The sequence below is a fragment of the Echinops telfairi genome, unplaced genomic scaffold, assembly GCF_000313985.2.
Source record: "Echinops telfairi isolate 266 unplaced genomic scaffold, ASM31398v2 ScPeMD7_53;HRSCAF=182, whole genome shotgun sequence".
NCBI classification, from domain to species: domain Eukaryota; kingdom Metazoa; phylum Chordata; class Mammalia; order Afrosoricida; family Tenrecidae; genus Echinops; species Echinops telfairi.
In genome coordinates, this window is record NW_022103951.1 from 6,136,506 (window position 1) to 6,151,808 (window position 15,303).

Sequence of the window (15,303 nt, forward strand, 5' to 3'; positions counted from 1 at the left end):
AGCGAATTTTGGGAATAATGAGGGCAACAAATTTATAGATGTGCTTTACACAATTGATCTATGTATTGTGATGAATTGTATGAGCCCCAAAAAATAGATTAAAAAAAAAAGAAATGTAATGGTACCCATTCCTGGCGATAACTGTGCAACTGAATAATAGACAAACCTATTAAGTGAACAACAACACCTGCAAGGGGCGCTCCTCAGTCAACCATTTTAAGCCAAAATCAGAGTTCAACAGGCAGGAAGGGGCAACGAGATGGGCATAAGGAAAAAGGACAGCCAGGAAGGAAGTGGGAAGAATGCTGTGATGTCCAAGGGCTTGCCACTAATGTCACGAAACAAAATGTGCACCAATACACAGAAAGCAGTTCTGTTTCGAGACATCCGCAACAATCTGAAAAGAAAATCACTCCTTTATAAAAAGGATCTAAAAGAATAAAATACTTAAGAATAGACTGAACAAAGGAAGTGAAAGATTTTTTAGATTGAATACTGTAAAACAGGGCTAATGAAATTTAAGGGGACACAAATGAATACAGAGAGTTTCTGGGTTAGAAATGTACGACTTATGGAGAATTCCTAATTGCCCCTTCTTATTATGTAAACATGATTTGAAATCACTGAACCACTTTGAAATGACTATGCCAACCTCTACTTCCAACCAAGTCTTCCCCACAGTCCTTCCCTTGCTGCACGTGCAGCTTTTACATCACGGACAAGGCCCTGGGCTTAGTGCTAAGAGGAGGCAGGCACTGGTTCTAACTTATCTACAAATCCTACTAAATGGCAGTTAGTAATGGACCTTATTAGTTGCCCAGGGGATGGCCTGTAAGCGGAAAGATATCCTATGTTCATGAATTGTAAGATGTTATGATAATAATTCTCCACGAAGAACCCCAACAGTCTTTATTTGTGTAAATGAAAAAGCCAACTCTCAAATTCATGGAAAAGTACAATAATCAAAACTGTGGCGCTGGTAGACAGGGGTTAAGTTGGGTAATGGGGAAGTTATTACTAGATAGAGATGGGTGTGAAAAAGGAGAGCGGGGGAGGGGGGGCACAGGGCAAGTCACTGGGAGGTTTGAGAAGTTGCTCAAGTTGTTAAGTGCAAAAATGATGCTCTGATATGTAAACGCCCACCTTAACAACAACAACAGTGTGGTAGTGGCTTAAGAATAGACTCAAGCAGCTGATGGTGCCCAGCTATCAAAAGGTATAGTGTCTGGGGTCTTAAAGGCTTGAATCATGAGGTGTCCAAGGGATCAGTTATCAGGCATCAAAGAAAAAAAATCAAATCATTGTGAATGAGGGGGAGTGCATCTTGGGGACCTAAGACCCATCATCTGTAGGCAACTGGACATCCCCTTATGGAAGGGTCGCAAAGAGGAGACAAGTCAGTCAAGGTGCAGTGTAGCAACGATGAAATATACAACTTTCCTCTAGTTCCTAAATGCTCCCCCCCTCCCAATTCATGATCTCAATTCTACCTTACAAATCTGGCTAGACCAGAGGATATACACTGGTACAGATAGGAACTGGAATCACAGGGAATTCAGGACAGATGCTCCCTTCAGAACCAGTGCTGAGAGTGGCAATACCCTGAGGTTGGAGGGAGGGTGGGGTAGAAAGGGGGAACCGATTACAAGGATCTACATATAACCTTCTCCCTAGGGGATGGACAACAGAAAAGTGGGTGAAGAGAGACATCGGACAGTGTAAGTAAGATATGACAAAATAATAATTTATAAATTATCAAGGGTTCACGAGGGAGGGGGGAGGGAGGGGAAAAAACGAGGAGCTGATATCAAGGGCTCAAGCAGAAAGCAAATGTTTTGAGAATGCTCATGGCAACAAATGTACAAATATGCTTGACACAATGGATGTATGTGTATGGATTGTGATAAGAGTTGTACAAGCCCCCAAAAAAATGATGAAAAAAAAAATAGACCCAAGCCAATGAAACAGAATTGAGACTCCAGAAATAAACCCACACATTTATGGCCAGGACCAATAAAGAGAGTAGAGATACCAGGAGGGGAAGGGGTAGATGGGGGGAGAAAGGGGGAACTGGTCTCAATGATCTATATATAATCCCCTCCCTGGGGACAGACAACAGAAAAGTGAGTGAAGGGAGACAATGGACAGCGTAAGACATGGAAAAATAATAATTTATAAATTATCAAGGGTTCATGAGGGAGGGCCAGGGAGGGAGGGGAAAATGAGGAGCTGGTACCAAGGGCTCCAGTAGAAAGCAAATGTTTTGAGAATGATGAGGGCAACAAATGTACAAATGTGCTTGACACAATAGATGGATGTATGGATTGTGATAAGAGTTGTACGAGCCCCCAATAAAATGATTTATAAAAAAGAGAGAGAGAGAGTATAGTTTAGAGTAAATGTTTAGGATCTTCATTTAGGGAATGGATTGTTAGCTATGGCACCAAAAGCATGACAAATAAAAACAAAATATCTAACTTGGACTGCATCAAAATTTAAAACTTTCATATATCAAAGGACATGATCAACAAAATAAAGAGACAACCTACGCAGTAGGAGAACCATTTTGGAAACCATATATTGGATAAGAATTCACTCTCTAGAATACAGAATTTCTATAGCTTACTAACAAAAAGGCAATGGTTATAGATTGAATTGTATCCTCCACAAATTTATGTCAACTTGGCTAGGCCGTGGCTCCCAGTATTTTATGGTTGTTCTCCATTTTATGACCCAAGACTTTTAGGCGTTGTAAATTCTAGCCTCAGTGCCTAGAGTTATGATCCCTTTGGGGAGCGAGGTGTCCTTTGTGTTAAGACTGCATGACTAAATGATATCAATGAGGATTAGGGTGGGATGTACTATCCTTGCTCAGTCACATCTTTTACCTTACAAGAGCCAGAGAGAGAAGTGAGCAGAGAAGAGGAATTTCAGTAACATTAACAAAGAAGAGCCAGGAAGAGACACAAACTTCGGATTTAGAGTCCCTGAGCTGAGAACCTCCCAGACCCAGGGGAAGATTTATGCCAGGGCACATGGTTATCTCCGAGGGATGCCAGTCCCACAGATATTGGAAGGAGAAAAGGCCCTTCCCCTAGATCCAACAAAAAGAGAAGGTCATTCCCTAAACTGTAAGAGAATAAATTTCTATTTGTTAAAGCCATCTACTTATGGCATTTATGTTATAGCAGCACTAGATGACTAAGACAACGACTCAAGGAAAAAAATGGGCAAAAGACTTGAATTAGCATTTCACTGGAGACATATAAATGGCCAACTAACAAGTGAAAAGATGCTCAATGTCATGAGTCATTATGAAAATGATAAAACAAAAAACAGATAATAACAGGTGTCAGCGAGGAAGTGGAGTAATTGGATTCCCTCATCCATTGGTGGGAGATTATACATGACACATTCATTGTGGAAAACATTTTGATTATTCTGGAAAACATTAACACGCCATTACCATAAACAAAAAAGTCCCTGCCATTGAGTCAATTTCAACTCATAGAAACCCTATAGGGCAGGGTTGAATTGCTTCTGTGAGTTTCTGGGATGGTAACTCTTTACGGGAGTAGAAAGTTGTGCCTTTCTCTCATGGAGCTCCTTGTGATTCTGAACTGCTCACCTTGCAGTTAGCAGACCAACTAATAACCACTACGCCCCCAGGGCTCTTCTTCAAACTCCACTTAGCAATTCTTCTTAGCAGTTCCAATAGAATTGAAAGCAGAAACACAAACAGGCATTTTATACCGATGTTCATTGCAGTACTTTTCACTTTGGCCAAATAGTGGAAACAACTCAAGTATTTAACAACAAATGCATGAATAAACAAGATGTGGTAAACATACAAACAGTTTGAACTCGGCGGTTCAAATCCACCAGCAACACCAGGAGAGAAAGGCCTGACAATCTGCTTCAGTGAATATTATGGTCAAGACAGTCCTATAGGTCGAAGTTCTACCCTGTAATGCGTGCCATCAGCAAGTTAGAATGGACTCAATAACAATAGGGGTGTGTTATTTTTTCCCTTTTCTCTTTTTTTTCAAAAGACAACAGGGCAGGACCCCTGGTGGCACAGATTGAGCTGCTAACCATTAAGGTCAGTAGTTTGAAACCACCAGCTACTCCATGGGAGAAAAATGAGACATTTTACTTCCTAAAAGACTACAGGGCTTCAAAAAACTCAGGAAAAATTCTATTATCTTTTAAGTGCATCTTAAAGTCCCTTGTATGTGGTATACACACAATAGAATATTACTCAGTCATTCTGACAAATAAATTACTGGTACACGTGACACTTACAAGCCTCGAAGACTGTATGCTGAATGAATTAAGCCAAACACAAATAAGGGAAAATGATATGATCCTGTTTATTGGAATGATCTAAAAGAGGCAAATTTATAGAGACCAAAGTTCCTTAGTGGTTACCAGTGGGGGCCAGGGGAATGGGGAAAAGCGGCATTGCTAGGGGGCACCGAGTTTCTGTTAAGGGTGATGGGAAAAAACTAGAAATGGAGAGTGATGATGGAATAACACAAACAAAATTACTGCTATAGAATTGTACATGTAAAAAAGTTGAAATGGCAAATATGTTGATATATATATATATATATATACCAATGGAAAGAGAAAAAAGAATAGTGGTAACGCCCTTTGTCAAACTCTGGAGACATAAATATTGCTTCCCAGTGAGAATCATCATAAAGAGCTTGTAATGAAAAGAATACAATCTAGCACATTATTCTTTGCATCATAAAACCAAAGTGCTCACTCGGAAAAGTCCTGTACTTTTAATTAAAGGGATATTAGTTAGGCTCTGAATAACAGGAAGAGGAAAGATTACTTTGTTAGGCTTAAAGAGCAGGTGAAACCATTAGGTTATGCAACATTTGTTTATTTCATAGGAGCTCAGGGAGTGTAATGGGTTCTGCGCAACGACAACAACAAAAAATATATGTGTATATATATATATTTTTTTTCTTTTAAGCAAAAGGGAAGAAATGTATTATAGCCCATATGGGAAGCCCTAGAGGGGCCCCAGCATCCCTTACTGTGTAGGCATGCCCAGGCAAAGGTTCACACCTTCAACTGTACCCCATGTCCCAGAGGGACTCCCCTTGAGCTGAGCCCCAAAGCCCCAGGACTGGCTGGGGGTGGGGATGCACAATATATTATAAAAAGTTTCAGTCAGCATGTTTCTTACCTCCTTGAATAGCAACACTTTTAACATCTCAAGATGTACATTAAGTCAAATATCCATAAAGGTTAAGAGGCTTGATAGTGACACATTTGTTCTACTACCAAATACTGTACTAATTCCTCGTTATATGTTTATGATTTTTGTTAAAGCAAGTCATTTGAAAGTCTGAGAGGCAGGGGCCATATTTTTCACAAGTAACTAAAGTTATGAGGGTTTTCCTCAACTACACAACACCCTAGCTCGTGGTATTTACTTAAGTGCTGTCTACTTTTTAATGTATTACTGATTTCAGCTGACACTACTCACTGCCATCAGTCAATGTTGACTCACAGTGACCCCTTGTGGGTTTCTGTGACTATAACGGTTCTTTTTTTAAAGTACAGTTTTATTGGCACATAATTTACATGTCAGACGATTCAATAGTTCAATCATATCAAGGAGAATTGTACAATCATTATCATATCAATTTTAGAACACCCCCCATTGTTAAATCACTTTCAAAATGAGTTGTGCAGTTAGTCAGTTCCGGTGCTTCCTCTACCCTCCAGACTGTAACTGGTTATGGGAGGAGAAAGCCCAGTCTTTCTCCTGCAGAGCGGAACTTTTGACCTCATAGTTAGCAAACCTCTGTATCCGCGTGGGCTCCTATGAAATAAACAGACCTCACATAACCTAATGGTTTCACTTAAGCCTATTTGCTAATACACCACAATGCTCAATCTTAAATGAATAAAAACAGGTGCAGTTTTGACTTTATTTTCTGATGACTGGGGGGACTACCAAGCTCAATCCATGACTTCTTAACTAAGGCTTATGCTTTTTTTATACAATTATGATCAAATTTAAAATTTTCAGATCATTCTTACACAAAGGGATTTTAAAAAAATGAACAGAATGATAGGACTGACTCAAAATATGAGACAATGAGGAAAGGAGAACAAGATTCACTCTGGGAACGTCATGAGACATGCACGGGACATGTATGGGTGTGCTGCACGCAAACACTTTCACTTCATGTCGTTATTTAAACACGTTTAAATTTCAGGCCTGTCCTTTGTGGAAAATAAGGTAATTTATTTTCACATCAATATTATGGATAGTAGTTATACTGTACAGGGAAAATACATCTATATTTCAACAAAGATATTTAGAAAAAAAAGAAGGCACTTACCACAACTTGTAGCACCTGTTCGTTGTGCAGTGAGGAGGAGGAGGAAGAAGAGGATGAGGAAGAGGAGGAGGAGGAAGAGGAAGAAGAGGAAGAAGAAGAGGGAGAGTCAGACATCATTTGTGCCAAAGTTTGCATCAATGTTTTTCCAAGGAGGAAAAAAGAGCTAAACATAGCAATTACGCCAAACACCATTCCAAAATTGAACCTGTCAAAAAGGGGAAAAATATCATAAATGGGCAATTTCCCACATTTTATGAACGACCACATTCATCAAATAACCACATTTCATAGCTTCAAAATAATGGTTACAAATCTCATGTCTTTCCTACCCGGACTTCACGTTTCGCTGAAGCAGGTACACTTGTCTATTGAAACCATTCTAATAATTTCTAAGTCTCTAATTTAAAAGACTAAAGATGGTTCACAATAAAAGGAGTGTCTGTTTCCTCTCTTATCGTTACCTCACTCCTCTACAAAGTTTCCTTGCGACCTTGTTCTCAGAGTTCCAAAAGCTTGTTCGATCTGACAGCCAGTCACCTTTTTCAGCTACCAATGCTATTTTTTGCAGTTTAATTTTAGTTTTAGTTTGTGGTAAATGAGTTTAAATATCAACATGGAAAGATACAATAATAGTATCTTCTGCTGTTTGGAAACTAAAAAGTTGTCCCCCTATAGTTGGGAGAAACCTATGACTTCTGCTAACTTACAAAAACTTTTTTTAAAAAATCGTGGCAAAGTATAACATAAAATGTATCATGTTATCTGCTAAGTGTTGATAAGCTGTGGTTTTCAAGGAACTTATCCATTTCATCTAACCTGGCAAATGTATAGGTGTGGAATTATTCACAATCATCTTATTTTGCTTTAAATGCCCGTAGAATCTGTAGACCTATTTTTCACTTTTGAGTTTTGGTTATTTGTGTTTACTTTCTTTCGTGATCGGCTAAAGCAAAGGTTTATCAATTTTATTCATCTTTCCAAAGAAATAACTTTTGGTTTTGCTGATCTTCTCTACTCTGTTTCTTTTCTATTTCATTGATTTTTGATCTTTGGAAATTCTTTCTTTCTAGTTTGTTTCCTTTGATTTGTTGCTGTGCTTCCCTGTAACGTTTTGATGATCTGATTGTTGGTATCTACCTATTCCACTTGGAATTAAATTTCAAACAAAAAGGACTTTTGGAAAACTTCCCTCCCCCATTGCTAGAAACTCCAACCCAGAACTGGTCAGTGTTAGGGTATCCTAGAGAGTAGTGTGAGCCCCCTCATTGTAATTATGATACTTAAATTTTTTTTTAATGTTTGCCAAAGCACAATGATGCAATCCTATAATATAAAGCCAGAAAAGTCTTTTACTGTCAACTTTAAAAAACTCAGTAGACCGAACAATGATTGAGTTAGATTGCTCTGTTAAAAAAAAAACATTCTTACTATCATGATGATTATTTTAAAGCAAAAAGAGACGATAGGTACCATTGGTAAAGCATTCTTGCCTTTCTCCGTCCCCAACTGTAAAAGGCACGATTGAAAACAGCAGTTTGCCATCTGATGTGGAAAGGAGAGATACTCAACCCGTTGTTTTCCAGCCAGTCTTCATAAGAATGCTTAAAATAGACAGATGACTGAAAGAGAAAGAAAAGTTCCACATCACTCAATTTTGAAGAACAATATATAATGTGTGAGAAAATCATGACGTGGTATCTACTCTAGGAAAACAAGGCACTGACTACCAAAATGTTTACAATTGTAACATTTTATGTTCCTCCTTGAGGATTCTACTGAAAAGGTCAAGACGAATGGGTCTGCTGAGGAAATCATCTGGCAAACCATGGCCCATGGGCCAAATCTAGCCTGTGGTCTGTTTCTGCACAGTCCGTGAGCTAAGAATGGCTTTATACTTTTAAAGGATGGTACAAACCAACCAACCATCCGTCTAAGAATATGCAGCAGAGAACTTGCCTGATCCACAAAGCCTAAAAGAATATGCAGCAGAGAACTTGCCTGATCCACAAAGCCTAAACTATTTACTATTTGGACCTTTACCGAGAAAGTTTGCTAATTCCAGCTTAAAACACCACTGTCCAACAGAAACAGAGCTCAAACCACATAAACCCAAGCCAGGATCATTGCCATCAAGTAGATTCCAATTCATAGCAATCCTATATAAGGTTTCTTAGATCTTCAGTGGGAGCAGACAGCCTCATCTCTCTCCTGTAGAGTGGCCAGTGGGTTTGAACTCCTGACCTGGTGGTTTGCTGCCTGTGTTAGACTGGGTTGACTAGAGAAATGAACCCAGAGAAAGCTTTATATCAAAGCGCAATTGTACATTGAGAAAACATCCCAGTCCGGTCCAGACCAAGTCCACAAGTCTGATATTAGCCCATATGTCCAATACTAGTCCATAAATTCCTCTTTAGACTCACGCAGCACATGCGCCGATGCCGAATGCAGGAAGATCACAGCCAGTCAAGTTGGCTCCAGTGGTGGTGAAAACATCTCAGCCCTGATGCAGGTCTCCATATGGCAACTTCTTCTCCAGGGATCTGGCTGCCATCAGCATGGCTCCATGTGGCTTGTCAACAGGAAATGACAAGCCGAGAGAGTATGTCCCACCTCCAGGGAGGAAGTTCCCAGAATCCTCATGAGAAGGCCATGCCCACAAGGAGGGATCACCAGGCTGTGACCTGATTGACAAAGTGACAGGCTAGACTCCATCCCTTCTTCTTATCTACCAAGTTGTCATGAAATTGTGTAACTACTGCACTGCTTAACCAAATGCCTCACCAGGATCCTTGTGAGCCACAATGTAACTTTGAACTTCCTAGGAGCCATATCTTTTAGAAAAGTGTGAAGTTGGTAAGATTAATTTCAATTCACTTCTTTAACCCCAATTTTTATCACTTTAACATGTAATTAATATGAAAAATTGAGATACTTCACTTTTTTGGCACAAAGTCTTTGAAATTGGCATGAACTTCACACTTACAACATGTCTGGATTCAGACTGATCCTGCTTTAAGTGCACAAGTTTTGAAGTCTTGCCACCATAGAAAAGGGGTCTTGTGTGATCATTTTAAAAGACCCCAACCAATGCAGTGTAAGGTCAGGTTAGCTGGAACCAGGGCTTTCTCTCGGCCTCTGAGCAACAACACTAAGAAGGTAGGTTGATTTTAATCACGTAAAGGTCCAACACTTATTACAGCTGTTTGTCTTAGTGACTTCTTTTCCGGTCTCTCCGGTTGGGGGGAAGGGGCGGTGAATACCAGCTTCTTGACAACTCTAACGAGCTCTTTCTCTTCCGTGAAGTTTGAAGTCCTAGACTAATGTAGAATTTTGAATAATGCCCAGTTGCTATATACCTGATACCGATCCCCATTTTCCACAGTAAGAGGAAGCACAGTAAGTATTCTGTCTTAGTCATGCCCATCCACCTACGAAACTTCTCTGTCCCTAGGATAGTTCAGCTCTATCCCAGTTATGAAAAATAACCTGAGTCTGAATATAGGTCTTCATTTGCCTTTGGAGCTGTACTGTAAGGTCTCTGTCTCGAGGCTTCTGGGGAAGTTTTAAAATTCTCCTTGTTTCCTGGCAGTTGAGAAAGAAGAGTTACACACCCCCTCAGCACATGTCTACAGAGGAAAGCCCACAAGAACAAAGATGAAATTGTAGGCTCTAAAAATCCAGGCCTTTTCATTCTGAGTAGCAGGTCTTTTGCTCAAAGAATATTGTTCTCTTAGAGAGCAGGGGCTGTCAACAAAATTAAAAGGACATCTTGATCACTTCACACATTTGACCAGAGATTACAGTGGTTTCTAAAGTCCTTTTTATTTTGGACTTTCTCCCATATGCAACATGAAGGCATCATGCAGCTTTTTAAAAAACACGAACAACAAAGACATTACTTAAAGCAGCACTGGTTTGGACTGCTTATAACCTCTAAGCATTATGCCAAGTACTTCACACCAGCGCATCTCAAACACCAACATTCACCTGGGGAAACGGGTAAGGGGTAGCTTCTGGTGCTACACGTCAGGGGCAAGGTTGGAGATTCTGCATTTCTAAAAAGCTTCCACTGCTGCTTCTCAAGCTGAGCAAGATGGTATGCAAATGGAGGCATAGCCAGTAATTGACCCAAAGAGCCTTTTGGCTAGGAAGTAGAAGAGCCCAGCCCTGCTTTAAATACTACATTGTATCATCTTCTCTGCTTCCCAAGAAACAAAGGCAAGAAAGCAGTACGAAGCCTCATTTCACTTGACTCTTAAATCCCAAACAATGCCAAATGATAGTAGTCCATTTAAAAGGTTTGCACGACATTAAGATCTTACCATTCACAACTGGAATGTTTATTAAACATTTGAGAATTCATGATTAGTTTAGTCCTCTGCGCGCTGGAATGCTAACCGCAAGGTCAGCCGTTCAAAACTACCATTCCGCTCTGCAGCAGAAAGACTAGCCTTCCTACTCCCAGAGTCAGTCTCAAACCCACAGGGGCAGTTCTCCTCAGTCCTGTCATGTCTCTAGGAGTTGAAATTGACTCACTGCCAGTGAGTCTGGAGTTTACAGTGGTTCCTGCCCCCTCCCCGCTCCCAACCATTCAATTCCAGTAGGTTGCTTGACGCTTGTGCTTGGATTTGCTGCCCTTCCCAGTGGAGGGTGTGGTGGGTAGAAAAAGAGATGTTAAGGAGATACAGGGGGCAAAGATTAGAGTACAAGCCTTTGCGACTTAGAGAGCGAGCCTTGATAGGGTATCGGGCTATGCACCGAGCTATTAACTACAAAGTCAGCGGTTCCAACCCACTAGCTATCAATGGGAGAAAGAGGAGGCAGCTGGCTCCCCTAATGATTTACAGTATTGGAACCCCTCTCGAGCAGTTCTACCTCGTCCTATAGGGCCACGATGACTCGGAATCGACTTGAAGGCAGTTGAGTTTGGTTTGGGGTTGGACGTTCTTTTAAAGTATGGTCCTAGAGCTAGCAGCACCAATGGCACTTGGAAACGTGTGTAGCAATGCCGGATTTGTGGCCCCGCCCCTGGCTGGCAGAATCAGAATACACATTTTAACCAGGTCAGATCAAGTTTGAAACTACCGCTCAAAATCACTTGATTCAGATTCATTCCAATACCGATCGTTACACAGGGTAGTGACCTTTGAGACAAAGAAGAAAAAGAACCCCTTTTCTAAGCAGATGCTGCATGTTCCTCCAGACATTGTGACTGCCAATGGACCTGCCAGAGCCCCGGCCTTCCCTAGTCCGCCATTGGCGACCCCAGGCAGAGCCCCGATTCAGGAGGGCGGCAGCGACAGCCGCGCTGGCCACCACACTCCTCTCCCCGCGGACCTTGCTTTATTGACTCCATGGGGCCGGGATACTGCACCGGAGGCTGCACGTGGGTAAGGCCACGTGGCTTTCAGGCCGAGACCCTGGCAGCTGAAAAGAAGACCTGGGGCCACGCAGGGCTTTGCATCTCCGACCCTGAGCCGCGCAGGCTTGGATCTCCAGCCCAAGGCCCTCACCTTCAGCACCAAGTCGGTCAGGTAAACGGCAGTCCAGCCGCCCACCACCACCACCAGCAGCGACACCGGGATCATGGCGGCGTTGGCTGTAGGAAGGCGAAGGCGTCTCCCTGCGATCCGAAAGCACCCCCACCGGGGTTGCACCTAGAGGCCCGGCATCCGGGCAGGAACCCAGTGACCCCCGGTTGTTTGCTGGAGGCGGTCTGGTTTCCCTCCGCACACTTCCGGCGGAGGCACTCGGCCGGCCCTCCGCCTACCGGAAGCCGGCGCGAGGACGCAGTTTAGTGACTCGCGGGCGCCACGCTTATTGTGTCAGCGGGACTTCCCAGGTCAGCTCTCCGGTGATTGGCCCGCTCGCGATTTCTCAGGCTTTGGCCCGCCCTGCGGTCGGCGCTCCATTCTCACGGCGCTGGTCTGGGGTGTGCTGTTCTTTTTAATCCCGTGACGGCGTGGGAGGGGTCCTCTGAAAGAGCAGGCGGCTGTGCCTCCTCCACCCCGCCATAGTTTGCCAGATGTAGTTCAGTTACCTTTATGTGTGCTTTGTTACTGAAATGTACGTTACACTTTGTGAAATCACTCATACTGAACTCAATTCCCCATCTCGATGAAGATTCGCCTCCATCGCCCCGAGTTCTTTCCTTCTGCTAACCATATTATGAGACATCCACATCCATGTCCATCATTAAATTAGATTATGTTTTCCATATCTTGCATTGAATAATTTAAGATCGGCGTCACAGTGATTTTTTTTTAAGATCAATTTTTTGGCCGTTTTTAACAGCTCTTTTTTTTTAATCATACAACTCTTATCACAATCATACATACATCAATTGTGTAAAGCACATTTGTACATTCATTGCCCTCATCATTCTGAAAACATTTCCTCTCCACTTAAGCCCCCGGCATTAGGTCCTCATTTTCCCCTCCCTCCCCGCTCCCCCCTCCCTCATGTTAACAGCTCTTATAACAATCCATACATCAATTGTATCAAGCAAATTAGTACATATGTTGCCATCATCATTTTCTTTTTTTTCTTTGAGTACATTTGTACATTTATTGCCCTCATCATTCTCGAACCATTTGCTTTTTACTTGAGCCCTTGGTATCCTCATTTTCCCCTCCCTCCTTGCACCCCTGCCTCACGAACCCTTGATAATTTATAAGTTATTATTTTGTCATGTTAAACTGTCTGATGTCTCCCTTCACCCACTTCACTGTTGTCTGTCCCCCAGGGAGGAGGTTACATGTACATCCTTGTAATCGGTTCCCCCTTTCCACCCCACCCTCCCTCCACCATTCTGGTATCACCACTCACACCACTGGTCCTGAAGGGATCATCTGTCCTGGATTCCCTGTGTTTCCAGTTCCTATCTGTACCAGTGTACATGCTCTGGTCTAGCCGCATTTGTAAAGTAGAATTGAAAGCATGATAGTGGGGAGGAGGAAGCATTTAAGAACTAGAGGGAAGTTGTACGTTTCATCGTTGCTGCACTTCACCCTAACTGGCTTGCCTCAGCACCATGGTATTGAAAAAGAAAGAAAAGTCCCAAACACCGGAATGTATTTTTGTTGAAATACACCTGGCTATATGTAGAAAATTTCCACGAACTTTTTGAAGCCACCTTGTTTATTGCACTAGAGCTGTAGTTGCCACCCTTTTCGGCACATTTGGATACTAAAGAACTTCCAAAATTCCCAATGCCCCGTCTGCATCTAAGACCAATGAAATCCGAATCCCTGGATGAGACCTAAACATCAGTATTTTTAAAAGCTCCTTACACCAGTGGCTCCTTGGAAGACAGATGAGCTGTTTTACTCCCATGAAGATTTACAGTCTCTGAAACCCACAGGAGCAGTTCTTTCCTGTTCTATAGGGTCGCTATGAATCAGAAATGACTTGATGGCAGCGTATTTGGGGAGTTTTCAGGTTATGCCGCTGTGCAGCCTAAGAATGAGTGGACTGTATGGGGCATTTTTTTACATTCTTCTACATCTTTAAAAGTTAGTGTTTTAATGTTTTTGGAAAAGCTTCATCATAATAACAAATACCATAATAGCATAATAACAAATGCCAAACTTATTGTGAATTGCCTGTGGCGTTGGCTCCCATGTACAACTGAACCAAATATCTTGCCCCAGCCCTCCTCTCATTCTTTGGTATGCTCCACTTTGGTGTTTCAGCCACTATTTTATTTGAATGCCTTCCAAACTAGAGGAGTTCTGGTGACCTAGTGGTTATGGGTTGGGCTGCTAACTGCCAGATCGGCAGTTCGAGATCACCAACTGCTCTGTGGGAACCATGCTTTCTACTCTGGTAAAGAGTAACCATCTGGTACTGCCGGTGCGAAGGTCAGGGACAAGATGGTGCTCAGGTGCAGGTCTCCCAGCTCATCAATCTCACCTGCTATACTCAGCCCTGTTCCTCGACGTGGCCTGGGGAGCCAAGCGCTACAGTTACAAGCAGCAGCAGCAGGCTGAACTGAAGCACTTCACTGGCAGAAGCCCAAGATGACATCATCTTAAAATGAGCCTCCCACGCACCGGCTCCCTGAAGCATTGGGAAAAATAAAGCCTTTCGCCATTGTATGGGGAGAAAAGAAGAGTTGCAATCTTGCAAACTCATAAGGGCAAAATTTTATCCTGTCCTTAGCGTTGCTATTAATCAGAATCAACTTGATGGCAGGGAATTTGGGTTTGAGTCTTTTCAACATACAGGGCTCATTTTCCAGCATCATATTGAACAATAGTCTGTTGAGATCCATAGGTTTTTCCTTGGTTAATGTTGGGAAGTAGATTGCCAGGCTTTTCTTCCTAGTGTGTCTTACTCTGGAAGCTCAGCTAAAACCTATCCACCATCGGTGACCATGTGGCTATTTGAAATAATGGTGGCATAGCTTCATAGACATACTCAAGCAACTAGAGTACCACAAACGGCCAGGATCATACCAAAATATCAAGAACATAATACTATCTTAAGAATAAGTGTCCAAAATTAAATGTACCATTTGACCCCTTTCAAAGTGAAAATATAGAACCTATATTATAGAAATTGCCTCTAATTTGCCTCACTTGCTCTTACTTTTCCTAAGTTTTTTTTCCCTAAAATGTTAATAATTGAAAATATAATTGCTTTTTCTCCAACCCCAAGAAACCTCAAGTCTCAGTCCTAAATCTTGCAAATCAGTGTAAATATGTGTTGTTATTGTTTCGATTTTTTTGGTCATGGGTACAGATTATAAGATATATATTCAAGCATTCTAAGATGTCTGTTAGGTTTCTGGGATGGTTTGCCTCGGTTCTTGCTTCTCAATGCTGAAAGAATTCATATGGCAGAAGCACTTTTCTTTTTTTAGCAGAAGCACTTTTGTAAATCCAAGTAATTTTCAAAAAATCATTTTATTGGGGGCTTGTACAAC

General features: G+C 41.9%; 1 protein-coding gene across 2 annotated transcripts in view; it reads right to left on the reverse strand.

Annotated features, from left to right (window-relative positions):
- Positions 1 to 11,998, reverse strand: part of MBTPS2 (membrane bound transcription factor peptidase, site 2) — a 66,958-nt gene extending 54,960 nt beyond the window's left edge. For both annotated transcript variants that reach the window (XM_004709916.4, XM_045290764.1), the window contains exons 1-3: positions 11,888 to 11,998; positions 7,845 to 7,993; positions 6,375 to 6,579 (exon numbers count right to left, since the gene is read on the reverse strand). In XM_004709916.4, coding sequence (XP_004709973.1) covers positions 6,375 to 6,579; positions 7,845 to 7,993; positions 11,888 to 11,962 — 429 coding nt within the window. In that variant the 5' untranslated portion in view covers positions 11,963 to 11,998. The remainder of the gene's footprint in view (positions 1 to 6,374; positions 6,580 to 7,844; positions 7,994 to 11,887) is intronic.
- Positions 11,999 to 15,303: the final 3,305 nt, after the last annotated feature.